At 37.0% G+C, this 12,253-nt stretch overlaps 1 protein-coding gene across 2 annotated transcripts; it reads right to left on the bottom strand.

Moving 5' to 3' along the window:
* Positions 1 to 3,104: 3,104 nt before the first annotated feature.
* On the bottom strand, positions 3,105 to 11,763 carry LOC120335520 (uncharacterized). Of its 2 annotated transcripts, none has more exons than XR_013476669.1 (2): positions 3,650 to 11,763; positions 3,105 to 3,392 (listed from the first exon to the last, which is right to left on the bottom strand). XR_013476669.1 is itself a non-coding variant. In XM_078113654.1 (2 exons), the coding sequence occupies exon 2, from the start codon at positions 10,752 to 10,754 to the stop codon at positions 4,182 to 4,184; it is 6,573 nt and encodes a 2,190-aa protein (XP_077969780.1). In that variant the 5' UTR covers positions 10,755 to 11,123; positions 11,381 to 11,763; the 3' UTR covers positions 3,105 to 4,181. The 2 variants fall into 2 exon arrangements, 1 of the variants encoding a protein (XP_077969780.1); XM_078113654.1 differs by having other exon boundaries at positions 3,105 to 11,123; positions 11,381 to 11,763.
* Between the last annotated feature and the right edge of the window lie 490 nt (positions 11,764 to 12,253).

The raw sequence follows: 12,253 nt of genomic DNA, 5'->3' as shown, positions 1-12,253 counted from the left end.
TGCGTCGCGACCCCAAGTGGGGTCGTTTTAAATATTCCTTGGGTCGCCGAGTGCCCATCGTTGTCTTTTCTTTTATTATTTTTATCATGTGTGTGACTTCTCGGCTTAACGCTAGATACTTCAAACAAAAGAATGAATAACAAGCACGCAGACAGGTAATATCAAGAGCAATTACGATAAATTAATTATGACATCATAATCACAAATTTAGTCCGTGTGAAAAACAGCGTTCTATGACACAAATACACAACAGCGTGTAGTCTGCACTGTTAAGTTGAATAACGTTACATAGGCTAGCAAGTTTCTATATTCCGAATTGGAGTGACTTCTTTTATAATAAGGCTATTGCTTAACGACAGTAATTTATATTTTAAAGTAAATCGCTATTGTGTCTTAAATGTACTGTATAGTGGCCGTTGCTTTTACTGCAAAGCCTCATTTTCCAGGCTACCGTCATATTGGTAATTACAATTTATTAAATGGCTGATAAACATAAAAGAATAATATCGTATGATCAATCTTTTTGAAAGCTTGACTTTTAGTGCTATGAGTCTGCTAAAATCAAAGCACCGAAATCGATTAAACGTAGAACACGATTTGCGTTTGAGCTTAAGCAACATTAAGCCACGAATGCAAGATCTCGTTGGAAGGAAGCAGTCGCATTCGTCACACTGATTAAATATGGTTGTTGTTGGGTTCTGAATTTGATAAATATTTTTTTCGTCTCTGTAGGTGAATATATATATATATATATAACTTGGGGTCGCGAGTGTTTATCATACGTAATAATATTGTAGATGGGGTCGTGTCTCAAAAAGTTTGAAGACCACTGCTCTATATCATCGTTTGTGACTTCGGCTGTTAGTTTGTGGTTATTAAACAGTTATTCTGTTTTATTCATTTTGATAAGCCAATTTGGTAAATTTTCCTAATTGAGACTAGTTGCACGGTTGTTAGTTTTCGGAGGAATTAATTTGAAAATATTCATTTTCATCGGAAACATTGAAGACTTGAAGCATACAATCTGCCATTTCATTTGGATTTCTGTTGTCTCAGTTGAGGGGATATTTCATTTTTGACGAGGCATCAATGAAGTTTTATTGCAGATGACTGGGTAATTATCACTTATGTCAGATAGAATTAGATAGGAATTTAGGTGAGAGTCTGTAGTAATACCAAAAGTGGTATCTTGTAATCTATCCAGTGAGTATATGAGCTGTAGAGTTCAAGAATACTGTATCTGTATATTATTCTACAATGTCTTGAAATATTTAGGTGGATCTGTTTAAAAATAATATAGTATGTCATAACTTAGTGACCAAAAGCATTTCAAGCCAAAGCATTCAACAGTTTATACACCAGCACAGTCAGTAATTTGCTTCACCCAGAAGAACTTAGCTTTATGTTATCCGTGCATTCCACTATTTGCTACGACATAAAGGGCGCTCGTGCAGCGAGATAGGAAATCATTTCTGTACAGAATAATTTTAAATAAGTGTATGAAAAAGACCAATATGCGTCTCCATGATATCAGCCTCGTCCCTCAAGAGTCCTATGTGTTCTGGTAAATAGTTGGCGTAACATATTCAGAAATGTCTTGACAGGTCAGTTTTCACGGATGCTTGACTTTTATGTATGTTAGTGACTAGGCGCATGAGACATGAGGTGGTATTGCAGGCTCTCAAGAGTTCACCATTTTATTTTGGGTGTATTTCGTGTCTTTTTGCACCAGGTTTAAACATGTGACACTTTTCTCCATATGTAAAACTCACTAGTGGGAATTTATTTGCTTACTGCGAGTTCCCCGGGATTCAGGTATTAATATTTTTTTTATTTTAACACTGCTTTGTTAGGCGGGTAATACATATGCCAGTGGGCATCCAGGAGGGTCCTAATACCGCGTTCGATTGTATTTTGCTAAAATCGCCGACTGTTCTTGTAAGTGTGGCGTGTTGTTTAGGCCTTTGGGGTTATTCTTCCTAAATCACAAATTTCCCAGAAATTTGTGCCACAACAAAGATGATAATTACTTAATTTTTGTACTCTAAATCTTGTACTAGAATCTCGCGCAGAACTTTGGATCCAGTGAGAGTTATTACCCATTCATCGGCGGCGAGACGCTAAAGACGAACTAAGGGTGAATCCGTGACGCAAATTTTTCGATTGAAAAGCGACAATATGAAATACCAAAAATAAAACCGTAAACAATATCAATTTTGTTATAGGACGCCCGCAACAGATTAAAAACATTTATCTTGCCATTGTAAATTGAAAAATTTCGTGTGCCTATGGCACACATTATGTTTGGTCGGCGTTGGGAGCCATACCGTCATCAAAATCGAAACACAGTCAATTGTGCGCGGCATTTACCTTTTTATCCATTACTTTAAATCTCTATCAAAAATTTTCGTGGTAATGTTATACGAGTTTGAAAACGCGACCTTTTCTTGAATTGTGATGATATAGGCTATAAGATTATTAATTAAAGTATATTCAATCCATTTTTATTGTACTAAAATAAATTTTACTCCATTAGATTTTATAGTAGACTTAGGAATTTTTCTAACTGGTTTATCTTGAAAATAATCTGTGTGGCAACATTACGATAGAGCGGAGTCAGTGTTGCAAGTACAGCTCAAACCTATCGAATTCGCGAAATGACGAAAAAATTTATGAAACTGGATATAATCGGGCAGAAGTTGGTGGTATATTATCAGCTATGTAGTTCAAGAAGACAGATGGGGATGTTATCTTGACCAAGCTGACACAATGGTACTGAAAACTGAGGCTGTGGATCTTTTAAATATTTTCAAAAGCGAACTCATCTTTGCTTGTATATTTTCATATATGCGTGTATACATATATTCATGGTTTATGTGCTTGTTTTTCATCAGTTGTTCATATAGTTGGTTATCAATTCAAAGATTTGTCACACTGCCTAATCTGATGACAGACCATGAGTTCATGACAACTCAGCTTGAATATGTAAATAACCGAACTAGTTAATTATTCAGATTTTTTTCATGATTTTAATTAGTTATCTTAAACAGTAATTGTAATCGATTTTTTCAATTGCATTATAGTCGAGTTTCAGTGGTTGTTGGCGCAGAGCCTTGATTAAATCTTAATTGTGGAGCGCAGACTCTGCCCACATAGGGTGTACGGATGGCCAATACCAATACTCTTGACGACCAGGTTGCACTCCCAAAAAGACGCGTACTATCACTGTATCAGCATAAGATGTTTTATTTTCTTGTGATGTGTTGCAAACAGTGTAAAACAATACGAACAGATACACAGTACGAACAACAATACAGCAATACTTCAGTACGAACAGATGCACAGTACAAAGAAGTACGAACAACAATACTTCAGTACGTCAGTACGGTTTTCTGAAATAACAAAAACAATAAATACACAAATAATAACAAGATCGGGGCAGTAACGTATCAGTAGGCCTATACTATTGTAAACAAACCCTAAATATCTTTGTTACGTCACACAATCACGTAATGACCAAATATGGCATCACTAACGGTTATAATAAATAAACACACAAATTACCTCTGCCGGCACTTTCAAGGCCTGACAGGAAAACAAATACAAACCATGTAAAACTTAGAATACAAAACTATATGTATAAACTTACTTGACGTTGTGTCCTCAAGGGTCGTCAAGCAGTAACTTGAACATTAAATCACAATAACTTGACTGAATTACTTAGCAATATTACAATAAAAACTGTGAGGAATATCAATAATACACTATTATTAGCAGTACAAATAAATACCGTACATTTTACTAACACTACAAGCCTAAGTCGTTCACTAATTAATCAATTATAAACCCTAAAATAACACTCTCAGAACGACATCAAAAGAGCCATCAGCCAGAAACTTCCAGAATCCTGCAGCGCGCGCGGTCCCCTGACGTCACTTCCACAAAGTCATTGTGGTGCAATAACCAAGCATTCGATAAGCTGGTCCATGGCGCCAACTTGCGGGGGAAATGATTTTACTTCAAGATATTGGCGGTAACACCCTGGCCCCTTGGAAATTGAAAATTTGTGTCCACATACACCAATTTACAGATTTCCACACACACATTCAAACAAATAACAAACACACAAAATATAACGAAATTGTGTCATGCAAAAGAAATTTCATGCAAAAACTAACTTGCTAATTACAAGCATGCAATAAAATAAGCTTTGTAACAGGTCTTTGAAGAACAGAATATTGGGTCTGGACACTAACAGATCGAACAAGGCCCTCCTTGCCAGGGAAAGTCTTGATAACTCTACCCAACAGCCAGGTATTTCGTGGCAAGTTATGATCCACAATGAGAACAATGTCATCCTCGCTCATATTACGTTGAGGTTTGTTCCACTTTTTTCTTTGTTGTAAAAGAGGTAGATATTCCTTTCTCCATCTTTGCCAGAAAATATCTGCCAAATACTGGACCTGTTTCCAGCGTTTCCTCGAATACACATCCTTTTGTTCAAACAAACCTGGTGGAAGAACAGGTTCTTGTTTTAATAACAATAATGAATTTGGAGACAGTGGTGTCAAGTCATTTACATCACTTGAAACTGTTGTAATTGGACGTCCATTTATAATAGATTCACATTCACACATTAAAGTGGATAGAGCCTCATCGCTTAAAGTTTGTTCCCGACAAATTGAATTAAATACCTTTCTGACAGTCCGAATTTGTCTTTCAAAAACACCACCATGATGTGAAGCGGAAGGTGTTTGAAATATCCATTTTATATTTTTCTGAAGCAGGAAATCATGAACTTGCTTCTGATTCCAACATTTGATTGCTTGTCGAAGTTCATGTTCAGCGGCCACAAAATTTGAACCATTGTCACTTCGAATTTCCAACACTTGACCTCTACGAGAAACAAATCTTCTTAAAGCCATTATAAATGAGTTCATGTCCAAATTCTGTGCGATTTCCACATGTACTGCACGGGTAGTTAGACAGGTGAAGAGAACCCCATATCGTTTAATATCACTTCTTCCTTGACGAATGAAAAAGGGACCAAAACAGTCCAAAGCCACATATGAAAATGGTGGTTTATCAGGAGTTACTCTATCAACAGGCAAATCCGACATTTCTTGATATTCGGGTTTACGCTGCTTTCTTCTGCACAAGACACAATTGTTGATAATTTTTCTCACTAATGAAGTCCCCTTTACAATCCAATAGTTCTGCCTAATTTCTGCAAGAACATATTCTCTTCCATTGTGTCCAGTTGTCCTATGAATATAATCAACCATCAGGGATGCAATAAGACTGTCTTTTGGTATAACAATTGGATGCTTTGCATCATAACTAATTGGAGCATCTTTGATTCTGCCTCCAACACGAAGAATATCATTTTTCAAGAAAGGACGCAGCGAAATCAAAGTGCTTGATTTTGGAATTTCTTGATTATTTGACAGCAAACGTATTTCTTCGCAGAAATATTTTGATTGTTCATATTTGATTATCTCCAATTCCGCATTTCGTAGTTCAGTAACAGAAAGTGGTTGAATACGATTTTCTTTTGGCAGTTTAGAAGGCAATTCATTTGCTTTAAGTTTTGAAAACAACATATTTTTACCTCGTAATATCCAGGCAAAAGCTTTCTTCAGACGAAACCAGTCTGAATATTTTGAAATTATACGATCTAGGACCGATTTTTCACTTGCTGTATTTGAAAAACATTGTATCGATTCTTTTTTCACCTCAAGATTATCCGTAGAGCAATTGTTCACAAAATCGGGCTGTAAAGGCCATTCCTCAGCAGCTTGCCACAAAAAATCAGGACCAGATTTCCAGTATTGGCAATTCAAAAACGCATCAACTGAAAGTCCCCTTGAGGCAACATCTGCTGGGTTCAGTTGTGAAGGCACATAACGCCATTGTTCAATTTCAGAGGTTTCTTTTATCAAGTTTACTCTATTGGCCACAAAAGTTTTAAATACTTTATCTGTATTTGCCAGGTATCGAAGAACAGTTGTACTGTCGGTCCAAAAATATGAAGCCGAAATTGGAAGTTTGAGTTCCTTTTTTAGAAATGCATCATTTTTAGCAGAAATTGTTGCTGCACAAAGTTCGAGTCGCGGTATTGTTGAACCATTTAAAGGGACAAGTCTGGTTTTTCCACTTATAATAGCACAATGAATTTGTTCATATGTATTTGTAATTCTAATGTAAGACACAGCACCATATGACTTTTCAGACGCATCTGAAAAATGATGAAGTTGTATATCGATTATTTTACCAAAATCTTTTGGTGTATAGCATCTCGGTACATTGAAATTCTTTAATTTTGGTAAATCAGAAAGCCATTTTAACCATTCTTTCTTCAATTCTGGTGGAATAGGATCGTCCCAATCAAATTTCTTCCTACATAAATCTTGAATCAAAACTTTCATAGGTTGAAGAACTGGCTGACCGAAACCAAGAGGATCAAAAATAGAATTAATAGTTGACAACAATCCTCTTTTTGTAGCAGGTTTATCCTTATGTTTGACACGAAAGCACAAAGTATCTTGTTCTACATCCCAAATCATGCCAAGCGCCTTTTCCACTGGCAGGTCATCCACTGAGAGATCCAATCCTTTGACATCTTTCGCACGATGCTCTTCCGGAATTGACAGCAAAACAGCTCGATCATTACTGACCCATTTTGTTATTTCAAATCCACCTTTGGATACTAAATTTCTTACATTCTTGACATGATCTATAGCTTCCTCAGCATTGGGTTTTGAATCCAAAAAATCATCAACGTAGAAAGCATCATAAACAGCATTCACAGTGCTTTCACTAAAATCTTCTTTATTATCTTCAGCAGTCCTTTTCAAGGCAAAATTGGCACAACTGGGTGAGCAGATTGTACCAAAAAGAAATGAAGTCATTCTAAAGCAGGCCACAGGTTGTGAGACATCGCCATTGCGCCACCAAAGAAATCTCAAAAAATCTCTATGAGGTTCGGAAACTTTCACTTGGTGAAACATTGCTCGGATGTCTCCTTGAATTGCAACGGATTGTTTTCGAAAACGAGCCAGAACACCAACCAAATTATTTGCAAGGTCTGGCCCCTGTAACAGAACGTCATTCAAACACAGTCCAGAAAATTTAGCTGAACAATCAAATACAACACGAAGGCTTTTCTTTTCTGGGTGGCGCACTCCGTGGTGACTAAGATACCAAGTTTTACCATCACATTCCCTTGAATTGTTGACCTTCTCTGCATAACCATTATCAATCATATCTTTTACAAAACTTTTGTATTCATTGTAGAAATCCGGTTCTTTCAAAAATCGTCTTCTGAGATATTCTAATCTTTGTTCTGCATGACTTTTGTTTTTTGGCAAAATCACATTTGGATTTTTAAATGGAAGATCAATTTCATAATGTCCATCCGTTGTCAAATGAATAGACTTGTTCACTCTTTCCATGAAAATTTCTTGATTAGGGGAAAATTCTGGTTTTTCGTTTTGTATCGAATCGACCACTTCAGTGCACATTTTACAAAGTGGGTGCACACTAGATTTGACAAAAAAATTAGAATTTGATCTTTCAACTTTCTTAGTTTTGGGCGGACAGCTGATCATCCATCCAGCAGGGCATCTCACAGCAAAATATTCATCTGGCCCGTGTACAATTTCCAATGGCTTATGTAGAGCAAAATTATCTTTTCCTATCAGCAAGCCAACTTTTTGATTTAGCCTGGGAATTACCACATCCTTGAATTCATGAAACTGATCCACATCCTTCTGTGTTGGAATATTTGAAACATCAATATCGATACATTTATTAGAAAACAGTTGACCCAATGCAATAAAATCAGATTCATCAAAATGGGATAGCTCAATGTCGTTAATAACAGAGCTTTTCTTTTGTTCAGTCACATTTGAAATAGTACGAATATTTAAATTTGTTTCCTGACCAGTGGCATTCAATCTTTGCATGAGCGCTTCACTTATAAAAGAACATGTTGAGCCAGTGTCGAAAAAGGCATTTGTTAACACAACATCATTCTGTCCCTTCACACGTACCTTGACTGGAATTACGTTTAATAACACTCTCGCTTCACTGGCAGAATTCACAAACGCACTAAATTTATTTGCTTCTCTGTTTTCATTAGTATTTTTGGATACAGAAGCATCATCAGCAGGCTTATGATGTTCAGATTGATCATCCGCATTTACATTATCTGGGGGGTGCAAAAGCGTAGTATGCTTTCGCTTACAATTTGGAACTCTGCATGGGTTCTCGCGTCTGCACTGCCTTGACCAGTGCCCTTTTTGTAGACAAGAAAAACATAATTTCAAATCCCTCACAAATCTTTCTCTGTCCGCATGTTTCATGTTCCTAAACTCTTGACATTGATTCAGGAAATGAGTGCCACTGCATTTAAAACATTTAGGAATTGGTTTGTCAGCAGCGGAGACAGTTGTAGTAAAATATGACTTGTGTTGCTTCATTGGTTTATTTGCAATTTCTCTGGGTTTTTGGACATTATTTGTTTCAGGATTAGAAAGGTTTGACAATTCCCTCGTTTTCTTACGCACATATGACACAAGATGTGCTAAGGTCAAGTCCTTTTCTTTCACATGAAGAGTATCATCCACCAAAGTTCGCCAACCTGGCCTCCAAACTGATGGCATTCTCCACGATATTTTATCAATGATCATCAAAGACAGACCTTTATTTTTAATACCTTTTAATGTATTTTCACATGCAATTAATTCAGCAGCAAACATTGTTAAAGCTTCCAGGTCATTGGTTCTAAGTTGCGGGCCCTCTATAATAGAATTCAAACATGCCTGTTCAATTTGCAATTTATGGCCATAAGTTTCTGCGAGTAATTTCAACGCTTCATCATAGCATGCCGAACCTTTATGTTGGCATCCTTTTACTAGAGCACGAGCAGTGCCTCTTGTGTATTGTAACAGATAAACAAATCTTTGCTTTGCATTCTGCACCTTTGCAGCAATAACGGTATCAAAAATGTCAATAAAGTCGTGGTATTCACCAGGATCACCAGAAAAAACTGGAGGTTCTGTTGGAGGTAAATTTGCTTGCTGGGGCACATAAATCACTTGTGGTGTTGATTGTATTGGTAACTGGCTTGGCTGGGGTATATTAATTTGAGTAGCTTCTTCATTAATAATTGGCATTGTCAGTCTATTGATGTCACCATTGGCTGCTTGTGACATGTTATAAATTGGAATTGTACCTGTATTTGAACTAAAATTGCTAGCAAAATCAGTGCAAGAATAAGTCATGCAATTACTGGTAGGTGCATTATTACTGGTAGTAGAAGCAGCAAAATAACTTGAGCTAGCAGTACAGGTAGGGCATGCAGCATATGAACTCATACGAATAGGCTGAATTTGATTTGCAAGCACATTTACTGGATTCACAGCAGAATTTATTTGTTTAGGAATTGTTATTGAATTATTAGCATTATGAGATGCAGTACTAGTCACAACCATACATTCATTCACACCAAGCACACTGGTAGTATGTGGACAACAAATTTCAAAACCTGGGGAGGATGAATAAACCGACATACCTTGATCGCCACCAATAGCAGGAACGGAACGCGTAACATCCCCCAACGTGTAACTTGGTTGATTTGCAGTTGTTAACATGGTCTGAGATGGCACAGTAGATTGAATATTATTTCCAATTGTAGCAGGAGAATAAGATCTTATTTCAGGTGGAGATACATTCTGTATCTCGTTACTATTTGACACATTTGTACAGGTGCCAAGTAACAGTTCACTTCCATTTGTATCGGAAATAGCAGGAAGGTCAAAAGGTAACCCCCTCTCTGCCATAGCTTCCGTAAAGTCAGCATCCAATTCTAACTGGGTGCGCTGATCTCTACGTTTTAGTTCATTTAGTTCTCTGTCTTTGCGTTTTTGGAAACTTTCCTTTTCGATTTGGCGCTTTCTTCTTAGCTCTTCTTCTTCCATTCGAATCTTTTCCTCCTGAATTTGACGTTTTCGTTTGATTTCTTCGTTTTCTCGTATTAACTTTTCTTCTTCAATTTGACGTTTTCGTTTGATTTCTTCGTTTTCTCGTATTAACTTTTCTTCTTCAATTTGACGTTTTCGTCTTATTTCTTCATTTTCCATTCTCACTTTCTCGCTCCAATCTGCTTCTTCTTGAGAAATGGAGTCTTGTAGCTGAATCTTTTCCAGCTCAATCTTTTTTTGTAAATTCAATTTTCTTGCTTTGTAAATATCTTGGATTTGAGAGTCACTGTAAGTGGATACCCGTGACATTACCGATGACGCAGTTCGGATACTTCGAGATCGTAACGAACCCCCAACACTGAAAACTTTTGATTTTTGTGAAACACTGTCACGTGATTGAGCACTATATTTTGATTTCGCTCTTGTGGTCATTTTGTGAACATTCATTTGCTTATCTTCGGCATTGAAAGATGCTACGGACTTCCCTTGTTTATTTGTTTCGTTTTCTATTTGGGAAACCGAATCCACATCAGACGATCTTCGGAAAGGGTCATGAATCGAGCCACTACCGGAACCAACAGGAGATAATATTTTTTCAGCAGCAACAACTTCAGGGTCAACTGCAGGCTCTTTCATTTGTGATGACAGTGTTATTGGAACTTGGGACGGTTCTAAATCATCAGATTCTTGTTCTAGCACCATTTCTTGTGCATTTTGAAAACTTTGTACATCTTCTTCAGTATATTGAACTGGATTTGACTCAGCCATAATTTTATGTCCACTGGTAGAGGCCTTTAAATTTAACAATTGTCAATATTTTGTAGAAAACGTCAAAAAACTTTATGTTGGCGCAGAGCCTTGATTAAATCTTAATTGTGGAGCGCAGACTCTGCCCACATAGGGTGTACGGATGGCCAATACCAATACTCTTGACGACCAGGTTGCACTCCCAAAAAGACGCGTACTATCACTGTATCAGCATAAGATGTTTTATTTTCTTGTGATGTGTTGCAAACAGTGTAAAACAATACGAACAGATACACAGTACGAACAACAATACAGCAATACTTCAGTACGAACAGATGCACAGTACAAAGAAGTACGAACAACAATACTTCAGTACGTCAGTACGGTTTTCTGAAATAACAAAAACAATAAATACACAAATAATAACAAGATCGGGGCAGTAACGTATCAGTAGGCCTATACTATTGTAAACAAACCCTAAATATCTTTGTTACGTCACACAATCACGTAATGACCAAATATGGCATCACTAACGGTTATAATAAATAAACACACAAATTACCTCTGCCGGCACTTTCAAGGCCTGACAGGAAAACAAATACAAACCATGTAAAACTTAGAATACAAAACTATATGTATAAACTTACTTGACGTTGTGTCCTCAAGGGTCGTCAAGCAGTAACTTGAACATTAAATCACAATAACTTGACTGAATTACTTAGCAATATTACAATAAAAACTGTGAGGAATATCAATAATACACTATTATTAGCAGTACAAATAAATACCGTACATTTTACTAACACTACAAGCCTAAGTCGTTCACTAATTAATCAATTATAAACCCTAAAATAACACTCTCAGAACGACATCAAAAGAGCCATCAGCCAGAAACTTCCAGAATCCTGCAGCGCGCGCGGTCCCCTGACGTCACTTCCACAAAGTCATTGTGGTGCAATAACCAAGCATTCGATAAGCTGGTCCATGGCGCCAACTTGCGGGGGAAATGATTTTACTTCAAGATATTGGCGGTAACAGTGGTCACCAAAGTGTGCGTCGCGACCCCAAGTGGGGTCGTTTTAAATATTCCTGGGGTCGCCGAGTGCCCATCGTTGTCTTTTCTTTTATTATTTTTATCATGTGTGTGACTTCTCGGCTTAACGCTAGATACTTCAAACAAAAGAATGAATAACAAGCACGCAGACAGGTAATATCAAGAGCAATTACGATAAATTAATTATGACATCATAATCACAAATTTAGTCCGTGTGAAAAACAGCGTTCTATGACACAAATACACAACAGCGTGTAGTCTGCACTGTTAAGTTGAATAACGTTACATAGGCTAGCAAGTTTCTATATTCCGAATTGGAGTGACTTCTTTTATAATAAGGCTATTGCTTAACGACAGTAATTTATATTTTCAAGTAAATCGCTATTGTGTCTTAAATGTACTGTATAGTGGCCGTTGCTTTTACTGCAAAGCCTCATTTTCCAGGCTACCGTCATATTGGTAATTA

This window comes from Styela clava, chromosome 6, assembly GCF_964204865.1.
Source record: "Styela clava chromosome 6, kaStyClav1.hap1.2, whole genome shotgun sequence".
In the NCBI taxonomy this organism is placed as follows: Eukaryota; Metazoa; Chordata; class Ascidiacea; order Stolidobranchia; family Styelidae; genus Styela; species Styela clava.
Note: the sequence above shows the minus strand (reverse complement) of the source record. Positions and strands in the feature narration are given on the sequence as shown.

Bases quoted from the DNA above. Each gene is read 5' to 3' on its own strand.
- LOC120335520 (XM_078113654.1), bottom strand. From the start codon at position 10,754: ATGGCTGAGTCAAATCCAGTTCAATATACTGAAGAAGATGTACAAAGT.